We start from the raw sequence: 12,905 nt of genomic DNA on the forward strand, positions 1-12,905 counted from the left end.
GGCGGAGTGGGGTCGTGGACCCTTTGCCAGGAGGCTCTGCGCCTCTGGCAATGGCTGGAACGTCAGGGCGTGACTCTGACGGTTCAACACCTGGCAGGTTCTCTGAACGCCAGGGCGGACAAACTCAGCCGTCGGTGCTCGATGGATCACGAATGGCGTCTGAACTCGGACGTGGCGCAAGGCATCTTTCTGCAATGGGGAGAGCCTTTGTTAGATCTATTCGCCACAGAAGAGAACGCGCAATGTCATCAGTTCTGCGCGTTGGAGTTTCCAAGACGGCACTCGCACGGCGACGCCTTTCGGCGCGAGTGGAGTTGCGGTCTGTTATACGCCTTTCCGCCTATACCACTTCTGCCCAGAGTGCTGAAGAAGATCAGGCGCGACCGGGCCCAAGTTATCCTTGTGGCTCCGGACTGGGCTCGAAGATACTGGTATCCCGAGCTACTCAGCATGTCAGTCGGTCCCCCGATCCGCCTGCCCCTTCAGGAGGACCTTCTGTCGCAGCAGCAGGGGACGGTCCTCCACCCGAACCTGTCCAGTCTCCACCTCCATGCTTGGAGATTGAGCGGCGGCAGTTGAGGCCATTTGACTTGCCTCCTGAAGTCTGTGATGTTATTCTCGCAGCCAGGCGTCCCTCCACTAAGTCGGTATAAGCCTGTCGGTGGAACAGATTTGTGGCATGGTGCACAGCAAAGGCTGTGGATCCTCTCTCTGCCCCTCTTTCGGAGGTTCTTCTGTTTCTTCTTTCTCTTGCCCAGCAGGGCTCTGCTCTGGGCACTATCAAGGGCTACCTTTCTGCCCTTTCAGCCTTTTTGAGGCTTCCTGATCAGCCTTCTTTGTTCAAATCCCCGATTGTAACTCGGTTCTTAAAAGGCATCACTCACATGTTTCCACCTGTTCCGTTTGTGATGCCTCAGTGGGATTTGAACCTGGTTCTGACCTTCCTGATGTGTGCTCCCTTTGAGCCCCTTCATTCTTGTCCTCTCCGTCTCCTGACTTTAAAGACGGCCTTCCTGGTTGCCATCACCTCTGCCAGGAGAGTGAGTGAGCTCCAGGCTCTTTCTGTCCAACCTCCTTTCCTGTCCATTCATCCTGATAAGGTGGTTCTGAGGACTAGACCTTCTTTCCTGCCCAAAGTTGTTTCGGCCTTTCACATCGGGCAGTCCATCACCCTCCCTTCCTTCTTCCCGCCTCCGCATCCTTCAAAGGATGAAGAGCGGCTCCACCGTCTGGACCCAAAACGTGTGCTTTCATTCTACATGGATCGCACACGCCAGTTCCGGGTGGATGACCAACTGTTTGTTGGCTACGTGGGTGCGAAGAAGGGACGGGCGGTTTGTAAACGAACCATCTCTCGATGGGTCGTCCTCTGCATCAAAGCGTGCTACTCTTTGGCTCGGAAGGAGCCTCCTGTTGGGCTGAGGGCCCATTCCACTCGGGCCACGGCGGCTACTACTGCCCTGGGCCGGGGAGTCCCCTTGCAGGACATTTGCCAAGCGGCTACGTGGGCCTCGCTGCACACCTTTGCGAGGCACTACTGCCTGGACAGTCAAGTCCGGAGGGATGGCTTCTTTGGCCGTTCTGTCCTCCAGGACTTTCTGGTGTAGTATTGTATTGGTTCGCAGACCCACCACCGGGGTTGGTATTGCTGGGGTATGTATTCTAAGGTAAGGAATCTAACACTAACGTGTTTCTTTCAGATGAACAAGTTACTTACCTTCGGTAACGATATATCTGTAAGAAACATTAGTTAGTGTTAGATTCCTTACCGAACCCACCCATCCTCCCCGTTCTGCGAACTGATACCTAGGGTTAAGGTCATCCCTTTCAGGGCCCTAGTTTTACATGGCACCAGTGTTGGTTCTCTCATGGCTCTGCGTCTCCTGGCGCGGAAATGCTGTGTGCAAAGAACTGACGTCAGCGCGCGGAGGCGGCGTCTATATACTCCAGCGACGTCATCACGACGCCAACGACGGACGCGGAGCCGCAGGGGACGCCTGCAGACGGCGCCTACCGACGCGCAGGGGTACTGCTACGCAAAAGTTTCCGGATCCAGACTGACGCCTGGGGATATTCTAAGGTAAGGAATCTAACACTAACTAATGTTTCTTACAGATATATCGTTACCGAAGGTAAGTAACTTGTTCTTCTATGCAGTACTAGATGAACTCCTTCCGATCATTAAAGCAGCTATTTTTGTCCATATAAACCTAAGGGAGCGAACCAATTAACTGTGCTAAACCGTAACTCTTTCATATTTTTTGCAACTGACGTTCTGTGTTAGGGCTTTTTCCTTTTAGTTTTCTTCTCCCACCCTCGAATCCTACCCCCTAACCCTTCCCCCTCAATTTGCCTCTTCGCACAGGCCTCTGGATGTAGGTTGATGTGTGTTTACAAAAAAACTGATATGAATCATTGAAAAAATGTCCTGTCCCTGGGATAGTCTTACACCACCGCCAGTCTCATAACCTTGCACGAGTTTATCAGAAGCCATCCTCCATATACAATTGGTATTCACTTTAGAAGTTTGTTGTAACCAGCCCTTCGGCAACACCGTTTAACGTGGAGCACTGAAAGTGTACTCAGACGTTGAGTCCATTAAAAACAAAATCTAGCCAAGTCCTGGTAAAAAAAAAACACGCAGGGTGGCACAGCGTGTAAAAGCTATGCATCTCTATGACTTGGAAAAGTTTTGCAATCTCATATTTTTGTAACTTTTGTCACAGGAACCACTTAAATATGGAGCTTGAAAATTGTCCTTGGCATTACAGACTTAATTAAGTTTTATGTCCAACAAGCCAGTTAGTCATCATGTCTGTCCCAGACAGTCTTATCCAAAAACAACAGAACAAAAGTGAGATGAAGATGTTTGGCACTTTTTCCTGATGCTAAATCTATTTCTTTCAAATGAGTGCAGTTCCATTTTTTTCTCCCACTTATAAAATGGTGTGTCTTGTATGCAGTGCAAATAGAAATCTGTCACTTCTGAAGGTCTATAATCTGGTGTGGCAAATGAGTTTATTCCCAGCATGGGATGAGGCACATTTAAACTGAGATGCATCGGTGTTCTATTCTAATTATCTGCCTTCTTTTCTTTACAGCACAGAGAAGGGAGGTCCAAGCCCGGGCTGTTTTTTATCCTCTTATGGTGGGTGTGGGTGCAGCTGTAAGCATGTGTTACAGGACCCTTTACATTGGGACAGGTGAGACACTGGAAATCTCATTATATTCTACTCATTCACATGGTTTTTGCCAGAGTTCTCAAAATAAAAAAAACTGTCAAGGATATGTGTTTTTGTTTCATACTCACGAGATTCATTATGTGGGGCATGAGCATTGTGATTACAATCATTTCTAGGCTTGACAGACTGAACCCTCTTTGATTTCTACAGCAACACTTGGATGGTATGGTCACAAAGGCAAATGTGTCCAAAATCGTAGCGTCTCTCCTATGTTAATGTACATAGGTTCTGACCTCCAGGAACTAATAGGCATGTATGTGGCAATCTTTCCCTGAAGTGCATTTTTCCACCACCAGCCATTTAAAAGTCAAGCAAAGAAACCTGAAATGGTTTAAAACAGCCACTTTGTCTCTACATGAGCAAGAATGTAGTAGATCCAAACCTAAATGTTAAGATCAGATGGCATTTTGGACTTTCTATAAACGTTTCATCTAACTAGAATACTCGTCTTAAGGGTTTTTGCATGATCCAGTTAAAGATTTATATGGCATTCAGCCACTATTGATTGAAATAAAATGCTAGGTTTTCTTGATCAGACACTGTTTCAATAAGATTGTTTTTGTTACTACCCCAACTTAGAATCACAGACATACAGAGTCCACAGAGTGTGCCTGCAAGCACGTTTTTAACAAATGTATTACCAAAAGTGATCGATGCTGTCGGGTGAAAGTATTTATACAGCTATATTTATCTTGCTGGAAGCTTTTTTGAGATTGTGGTAAAACTCAAATAGATCACATAACTTTTCCCAGTTGTGTGCTTTGTATGAGACATCCCAGTACTGTGCTAGATTTAGTCCTTGTATCTTTCCTCTCCTTGTTTAGTCTTCCCTAACCAGTGAAATACTGCACTCTCCTTTAGTTTAAACATTTAGTACTAGATTGAACACTGATCAACATTTTACTGCTGCATGACTATTGAAAAGGGAAATGAAAGATGCTAGAGCTGCATGTACCACAATTGTGCAGGGATTCACCACTAGATTTGCCAAAGTGCTGTAGGGCCTTCAGGAAGTCACTCACTTGTGAAACCTTCTATGATGCATTGTTCTAGTGCCACCACAGTCTGTTTAGTAGGAAGCTGGATTGTCTGACTGCCCTGCCTAATTTCTTACGACGTTTTTATGGTGTCTACTTTGGTGGCAGCTAGTGTTGGAGTACTGAGACTTTAGGCAGGACTACTGCCTCTGTCACCGTATGTAATGTAGAGTTTGCTCGTCCTGGAAGTAATCACTTTTGATTGCTTGTAGTGTGCAACCAGTTTTGCATTAAAGTTGCATTACCTTTATTTCCCCACCATTCGATACTAGAGAGCATTATTTACTCGAGCAGAGATTAATTTTCTGATACTTTTACCTGTATATATCGGCAAAGATGTGATGAATTGCGTATAATCCACAAGGACTACTCACCAAGTTTGCAATCCATACATTGCTAATTTCCTTTTGTTTGCATGTTGCGGTTGCATCTTTGCAACAGAGAACAAAAACTGTACTATGTGATTCTGATCTATGTTAGTCAATCAGACATTGAATGAATTGTCATCTGATACTATTCTTTTTCAGGAGCGGATATGCATGTGTGCCTTACGAACTATGGCCATTGTAACTTTGTCTCGGGAAAACATGCCTGCATATTTTATGATGAGGTGAGTTTCCCAGTAATTAATTTGATACATTCTTAAAACTGTCCCAGATTTCATGATGTTTCACTTAACTGTTCTCGAGTTACAAAGTGAATTGGCTTTTGTACCATATGCAAGTTCATATTTTTGATGGATACTTCTAACTGCAGTTCCCTCGCCTAGCAAATTTCCCCTAGGTGCCAGACTAGATCTGGCAGACTCAAAAACTGTGCTCCTGCATTTATTTATTTATTTATTTATTTATTTTAGGGGTTTTACATAGCGCTAGCTGGACCCAGGGGTATCAGAGCGCTTTACATTTTAGAGACAAGGTCAATAAGACAGGGGACATACATAGCATCAATGTATATAAACAACATATAAGTCTCCACCTGATAGATTTCAAAATGATACCTATGGGAAATAAGCACATCAAAATGTGGAAGATGTGAATAATCAAAAATATCAGAAGGCACAAATTGAAAAAGAAAGCGGGAGGAGCAGAATTGAGGGGGTGGGGGGTTGGAGGGGATGAGGGCTGAAGGTGGGCAAGGGAGGCAGGGGTGCAGGGAGGAGTGAAGGTAGTAAACAGAGAGGGGGAAGTGACGAGGAGGAAGGGCGAGTAAGGCTGAAAAAAGGGAGGGCGGATACATCTAGGGTCGGACAGATGTTGCCAGTGGAAGAGAACAGATATGGATTAGGGTCCCCAGTATTTATTGAGGAGATGTAGTTTGAGTTCTTTTTTGAAGCTAGAGTAGGAAGGGTTACAGCGAAGGTCTGTTGGAAGGGCATTCCAAATGCAACGAGCGTTGCCGGGAAAGGATCGAGACTGGGTGGTTTTCTTTTTTAGAAGGGGGGGGATAAGAAGTAGGGTGTTAGTACTTCTCAAGGAACGGGAGCAACCGGCTTTAGTGAGTTTGTTAGCGAGGTAGTTCGATGTTTTCTGATGGAGAATTTTTTGTGTAATGCAGGCTGTTTTGTAAGAGGATCTACCTTCAATGGGAGCCATTTCAAGGGTTTTAAGGGCAGGGGAGATGTGGTCGAATCGATTGCAGTCTGAGGTAAGCCTAGCTGCAAGGTAAAGCACAGATGTAAGAGGTGCTAGGTGGATCTTAGGAATTCCGGTGAGAATGGCATTGCCATAGTCGATGCGAGAAAGAACAAGGGATTGGACTGCTAGTTTGAAATCATCGATAGGGATGAAGGGCTTGATTTTCTTAAGGTGGCAGAGAGTGAAGAGGGCTCCTTTGGCAGAATTATTGATGTGTACCTTGAGGGTTAGGGGGTTGTCAAGGGAGATCCATAATGATTTGACTGAGGAGGACAAAGATAAGGAGCAGTTGAGGGCATTAAGGCCAGAGATCCAATTCTGAATGGGGAACTGGTTATTTTTAAGGGGAAAAAGAATAATTTCAGTTTTTTGGGGTTGAGTTTGAGGTGGTTAATGTGGAACCATTCTTGAATCTTGATGAGTGTTGTTGAGTTGAAGGATGTCAGCATGAGTTTCAATCTTATAATAGAGTTGGGTGTCGTCGGCATAGAGATGATCCCGGCTTGTTTAAGAATGAGTGTGAGGGGTTCCATGAAAAGGTTAAAGAGTGTGGGAGAGAGGATGGATCCTTGCGGAACTCCTAAGGAGATGGAGGTAGGGTTACATAGGCAATTTTGAATTTTGATTTGTTGAGAACGGTGCTGTAGGTATGAGACAAACCATTTGTGTGTCGTACCATTCAGGCCGAAACGGTCTCTAAGAACATTGAGAAGAGCAGAGTGGTTAACAGTATCAAACGCTGCAGAGAGATCAAGGAGGATCAGAAGGCTAGATTCACCATTGTCAAGTGAGTGGTGGATGTCGTCAACAATGTTTAGCATGGCGGTTTCATTGCTGCATCCTTTCCTAAAGCCAGATTGGAAGGGGTCTAGTAAGTTAAAGTGTTCAATGTGTCGATCTAGTTGGAGAAGGACACATTTTTCCAGGGCTTTAGCAAGAAGGGGAAGGTTGGAGATGGGACGAAGGTTTTTGAGGTCGTTTGGGTCTGCCAAAGGATTTTTGATAATGGGGGTGATTTGGCCTAGTTGCAATGAAGTAGGAACACAGCCTGTGGTAAGGGAGTTGTTGATAATAGAGGTCCAGGAAGGGGTGATGTGTTTTAGGTTTTGGGCAAGTTTGGAGGGGAGAGGGTATTTGGTGTGGGAGGAAGGCTTGAGTTTGGAAATGATGTTAAAGACGTCTCTTTCAGTGACTGGCTGGAAGTTAAGCCAAGTAGCATTCTTTTTAGTAAGAGAGTTAGTATGATTGGAGTCCAGGAAAATTGAGGGCAATGGGGGGTGAGGGAGATCAGAGTTTTGATGGGCAGTAGTAGGTGTAGGGGGAGTTATGATGGTGGGTGGGATATTAAGAGAGATGTTCGGGTTAGTGGTAGGGATCGCAGTAGAGAGGAAGGATTGCTCAATTAGATTAATTTTGTCTGAAAAAAAGAGAGCTATTTCTTCACATCTAGTCGTCGAGGCCAGTGGGACAGGGGGAGCGGAAGCAGTTTGATTACGCACAATGCTGAATAGTTCTCTTGGCCTATTCTGAGCTCGATCTAGTTGTGACCTGAAGATGGAAGTTTTTTGTCTAAAGATGTGTTTTTTGTAGGACGATCTAGCAAGTCTAAGGCGGGCCAGGTTAGAGGGAGAGGGGTGCTTTCTCCATAATTTGTCAGTCAGTCTGAGTCTACGTCTTTCATTATTTAGGTCTGTGTTAAACCATGATTTGGAGTAGATATTTCTTTGTTTTTTGAGTTTGAGAGGGGCTAGAAGGTCAAGGGTAGCAGTGACCGCTTTGTTATATTGTTCGGTTAGTTCATTCGTGTTCAGTCAGTCAGTCAAAACCACTTTATTTGATTAATTAAAATCATAAAAGTGTACTAAAACAATGATAGGTACATGATTAAAAACAGGATAAAAAGTTAATACAGTTAAATTCATGAAAAAAGTTTAAAAAACCAATTTTTTTCCCCCTGTTAAGAGGACAACTACTGCACGAATCCCATTCCTCACTGAACCTCTCCAACACTAATTCATGTGCAAAATACAGTTTTAAAAAGGATGTTTTACAGCATTAAAAGTCCAATCTTTTTCTCCTGATTCTTACAGCAGCTGTCAAAAAACTAGCAATACAATACATAATGAAAGGGGTTTCCAACATTAATAAAAATAACAGTGCAGGTTTATACTGAGTAAAACTCATCTCTTTCAGCAAAAGTTTGACATAACGCTTCCGGGGTTCACTATACCAAGGGCAAAAAAATAGAAAATGCGCAGTATCCTGAACAGACTTATCGCATTTACATGGGGTAGAATCCTCTAACTTACACCAATTTTTCATATCCCATAAGACCGTATGAATTAGTTCATTCGTGTTAAGGGAGGGAGGGATAGCGAGAAGCTGGGCATGAAGTTTAGATTCAAGTAAGTTGGGAGGGATATTACTTAGATTTCTGATCAGTTTCATGGGTTTAATAGTTTTGGAAGGAGGGGGGGAGGTAGAGGTGGTTATGGAGAACAGGATAAGGTGATGTTCTGACCAGTCAATGGGAATGATGTTAGATAGGAGGGCTAGATCTTTGCTGGTAATGATAGCGTCAAGGGTGGCTCCTTTGGAATAGGTTGGTGACTGACAGATTTGTTTGAGGTCATTAATTTCGAGACGGTCAGAGTGGAGGGAGATTGAGGGATCTTTAGTATCATTCCACTGGAGGTTAAAGTCTCCCAGGAAGATGTTTTTAGATTTGGAAATTGAGGATTGGGTAAGAAGGTTAGATAGCTAGTCAATGAATGGGTAGTGATTTACAGGTGGATTATATATATTGTGAAGGCGGATGGGGGAGGAACCCTGTATTTTGAGTTCGGCTATAAGGTATTCAAAGGAGGCATATTCGGTGTTATTGATAAGGGAGAGCTGTAGTTCGTCTTTGAAGATGATAGCTACACCACCGCCTTTTCAGATGGTTCTATCTTTCCTAATGATGGAGTAACCTGGGGGTGAGAGTAGGTCAAGAATGCTTGTAGAGTGGTCATTAAGCCAGGATTCTGTAAGGAATGCAATGTTGATGGATTCACTAAGGTTGGTTTCAGAGATTTCTATGGCATGTCGGGCAGCGGAGCGCCAGTTAACAAGCATGCAGGTGAGGGGTTTGGGAGTGGGTTCAGGAGATGGGAGGGCATGGATGGAGGTGAGATGAGGAGGGGGTCTAAGTGAGACAGGTGAAAGGGGAATACTACTAGTCCCCAATATGACGGGGATGCTAGAGAAGGGGGGATGGGGTGTTCATGGTTGAGGAGTATGGAGGGTAGGAATTTTGAAGGTCTGAGATCTCCCAGTGAGAGAGGGTGCAAGTGGTGCGGAGTGGTCTTTGAGCCCGGCAAAGCAAGGCAGTTGTTTTCCACAGTTTGGGGGTGGTGGGGTTTATTAGACCAGGGCTCGCGGTGTTTCTTCGGGGAGGGAGGTCGCTGGATTTGAGGTTGAGGAAATCGTTCCTAAGACTAGAGAGATCTCTGGTAAGAGTTGAGAGGTTAAGTTCGATGTTGCGAAGGGAGTTTGAGATGAGTGAGGGGGTAAATAGGGTGTGGGGGATTCGGAGTTAGCTGCTGAGGGGGTTCTGCTCTGAGGGGGCAGTGAGCCGATGCAGGCAGGAGGCCTGTTCTGAGGAGGAGATGAGCTGATGCAGGCAGGAGAGCAGGGGGGGCTGTAGTTGAAAGGGAGAATGAGTGGCATATCAGGGTAGGGGGGAGATAGGACCTCTGTGGATGAGAAGTTAGGAGATAGCAAGGAGGTACAGTTGTGGATTGGTGTAGGAGTGATGGGAGGTTAATGGGAAGAGTGTAGTTCAGGAAGGGAGAGTATGAGTTGGGAGAAGAAGGGTGTGGGGTAGTTTGATTCAGAGGGTGTGAGGCTGATTTGGGAGGGGAGGAATGAGGGGGTGGAGGAGGAAAGGACGGGAAATCAGGGTGAGGAGTATTGTGATTCGGCGGGTGTGAGGATGAGTTGGGAGAGGAGGAGTGAGGGGGGTTAGAGGAGGAATGGAAGGGGAGACTGTGAGAGAGGGCCAGGAGGGTGGAGTAGTAGGGAGGGGAATGGGTGGGCTGATTGGGTGCAAGGGGGATTGTGAGTGAGGGGGTGAGGAAAGGATCAAGGGGAGAGGGGGGGTCATAGCGAGGAAAGAGGGGATGGGTGACAACGTTTGCATAGTGTCATTTGATGTTGAAAGGTCAGGGGCGGGAGAGGTGGGCTGGTGGGGCGGGGTTGGTGGGGAGAGAGGAGGTGGAGAGTATGGGAGGCTGTAGGTGGAATTGGAAAGTTGGATGGCCAAGGATCTGAAATGGAGTTCGAAGGTGTTAAGATGGGGTACGGCCGCTTGGATGAGGATGTTACCAGTTTTAAAAATGGAGATGTTGATTTCCCCACAAAAGGTTGGAGAGGGAATGGTGGAAAGTTTGTCGCCATGAGGTATTTTGGAGGTTTTAGTGACTGGGAGATGTTGTGTGAAAATGCTTTTCCATTTGGAGGGGCGTTTGGAGTAGAAGATGTAATTCGTTTTAATGGGGGCGGTAGGGCTGTAGTAGTTGTCAACAATAAGTGTTTCAGGATTTCGAGTGAGGAGGTTGTGTTAGAGTTTTTTTCTAGCGTGTTTAGAAAGATTGGGGGGGTACGGAATGGACCAGGAGTTGGGACCATGTATAGCTAGAGAAAGGTCCTTGGAGGGGGGAGGGATATTGAGAGGATGCATGTTGGGCAAAGGAAGGTGTAGGGGAGAGGAGAATCAGATAGTCACGTGAGTAGTCAAGGGAGGGCAGTGGGTAGAGGCTGTGGAGGGAAGAGACTTGGAAAGGGAGGAGAGGAAGGATGTGGTATTGGGATTCGGCAGAGGAAAAGAACAAAGAAAGGGAATGTGAGATGATATGAGAGAAGGGGCCAGAGTCAAGAGAATATGAGTTAGGTAAAGTACGAAGGAAGTGAGCAGATTAAAGTCCAGCAAAACATACAAATCATATCACCGCTACATATGGGGCGAGCAGTATTAAAGCAATGTTTAAATATCCCCAGCAAAGCAAACAATCAATCCCCGCAAAGCTACGCAAGGTGAGGATCGCGAGGTTCAGGACCAAAAGTATCGGGTCCTCAAGCTGTACATATTCTCAAGTTGGATGCATTGTTAAAAACAGTCCAGTGAATCAGACAATCATAGCACATATACACAAAAGGAGCTCATGGGAAGATTGGCAGTGGAAGATAACTATAGGGGTAAGAAACATATAAGACATATAATCACTGGCGCTAGTTCGAAACATCAAAAGTAAAAACCATAAAAAGCATATTGAGGGCAGATCGAAGAATTAACAGGACATGTAGTATGTGTATGAGATTAGTTGTGCGTTAAATTCGTCATACAATTTATGTATGGCCTGCTGTAGACAGTCCAATTGTTAGCATAGGGGATAAAAAGGAGAATAAAAAGATAAAAGGGGGATAGGTAAATGGGTGAAGAGCTGTTATGATAGCAATATGAGGCCACGGACAATAGTGCAGTGAAAAACATCAGACATAATACATAAACAATCAAAACTGTCACAATAAGATCACTATAAAGTTAACACAAAATAGAAGTGGCAGTGATAAGAATATATAAAACATATGGGTTTAGGGAAGGAGAGCTGGCAAAACTAGTTAGATGAGAGAAAAACAACAACAAAAATGAGGGACGAAGTTCAGGATAAGACCACAAGGTGGCACCCCCGGTTTAAGGAAGGAATGGATCAGGATTGGTGCAGTGAAAGTTTAGAGGAGATAGTCATCGGATAGGGGTGTTGTTGTTGACGAAAAGAGTCTTCAGACCCTAACTCAACGCCATTTTGCCAGGCTTTCTGGTGGTGGGCATGTTTAGATCCAAAAACGTCCCTAAAGTCAGAAACAGTGCAGCAATAAGTCAATCTCTTACTGTCTGTGCAGATGCAGTGTAGGTATGGTCCTCCAGTTCTGGATCGGCCAGTGGTTTGCAGCCCCTGCCCAGTTAGCACATGGGTCTAGACTGGGGGCAAAACAGACCAGTCACTAGCGCTAGATGAGTTAAATGGCTTTGACTCCCAGTGTACCCACTACAACATGGACAGTGAGCAAGCCCAGTTCAGTGAATGCTCACATCAGTGAGTGATAGATTAGCCTTTCTATAAGATCGGGGTTGTGAAGCTCGGGGACATTGGTCGGTCCCTGGCTTACTTTTGGGAGGAAGAGGGACAAGCAGCGTCTCCATCATGGGGGTCGAGGGGAGCAGGGGACACGCACTGCGGCGCCACGCCGCTGAGCGGAGAGACAGTTTCCTCGCTGACCTGCTGGCGATCACCACGAGCCTGCAGCTAGAGAGCTCAGCCGAGGCACCTCCACGCATATCTCAGGCCTTCCTCCTCAGCGGGGACGCTCCGACGTACGGGGCGCTCCTGCCACGACCGCTGGCAGAGTTAATCTATGCCCCAGGCGTCCGCAGTAAGCACAAAGGATGGAAACTTCGTGGGCGATACCAGGACCTGAGCACATCAACCGAGATGCCGGGGGGCGGCCGGGTGAAATCGGCCCAATGCACTTCAACGCTTAGCCTGGGAGTCTTAGTTGCACGGGACTCAGCGCTCACACAGGTGAGTATGGATCCCGGGATGCCAGACCTCAATAGCCCTCCTGGGTCGTGTCCTTAGAATTCGTAGGAGCAGAATCACCGGAGCCTTATCAGCGCTTCGGATCTCTGATAGACCCGGCGCAGGAGCGGATTCACGATACCCCATGGGCTGGAAAGGCTTTGCATATCGTTCAGGTTTGCAGCAGTCCAGGGCCACATAGGCAGTGACGGTCTTGTTCCGTCCGTCAGCAGCGACAGCAGTGTCGCAACGGCAGGAACTTTAGGTAAGCCAGATGCCACCTTAATTCTATCTTTGCAGGAATTCAGACGCAGGGTTGTGTTCCAGGCAGGTTCTATGTCGGTTTCCGGTAGGCACACAGGCTGGATG

The 12,905-nt window shown here is 46.2% G+C and overlaps 2 protein-coding genes across 3 annotated transcripts in view; one reads left to right on the forward strand and one right to left on the reverse strand.

Annotated features, from left to right (window-relative positions):
- The window catches only part of PHF12 (PHD finger protein 12), a 375,664-nt gene that overhangs the window by 313,114 nt on the left and 49,645 nt on the right, over positions 1-12,905 (forward strand). For both annotated transcript variants that reach the window (XM_086955134.1, XM_086955135.1), the window contains exons 12-13: positions 3,102-3,203; positions 4,807-4,889. In XM_086955134.1, coding sequence (XP_086811260.1) covers positions 3,102-3,203; positions 4,807-4,889 — 185 coding nt within the window. The remainder of the gene's footprint in view (positions 1-3,101; positions 3,204-4,806; positions 4,890-12,905) is intronic.
- Positions 6,596-8,364, reverse strand: LOC147730330 (uncharacterized). Its single transcript, XM_086958419.1, has 3 exons — positions 8,279-8,364; positions 6,752-7,728; positions 6,596-6,612 (listed from the first exon to the last, which is right to left on the reverse strand). The coding sequence occupies exons 1-3, from the start codon at positions 8,362-8,364 to the stop codon at positions 6,596-6,598; spliced, it is 1,080 nt and encodes a 359-aa protein (XP_086814545.1).

Source organism: Lissotriton vulgaris, chromosome 2_1, assembly GCF_964263255.1.
Source record: "Lissotriton vulgaris chromosome 2_1, aLisVul1.2, whole genome shotgun sequence".
In the NCBI taxonomy this organism is placed as follows: Eukaryota; Metazoa; Chordata; class Amphibia; order Caudata; family Salamandridae; genus Lissotriton; species Lissotriton vulgaris.

Excerpts from the sequence above, each read along its gene's own strand:
- LOC147730330 (XM_086958419.1), bottom strand. The coding sequence starts at position 8,364 with ATGAAACTGATCAGAAATCTAAGTAATATCCCTCCCAACTTACTTGAA. Across the intron at positions 7,729-8,278 it reads CTTCTCGCTATCCCTCCCTC|ACTGAACACGAATGAACTAA; the intron begins CCTTAACACGAA and ends TTTGACTGACTG.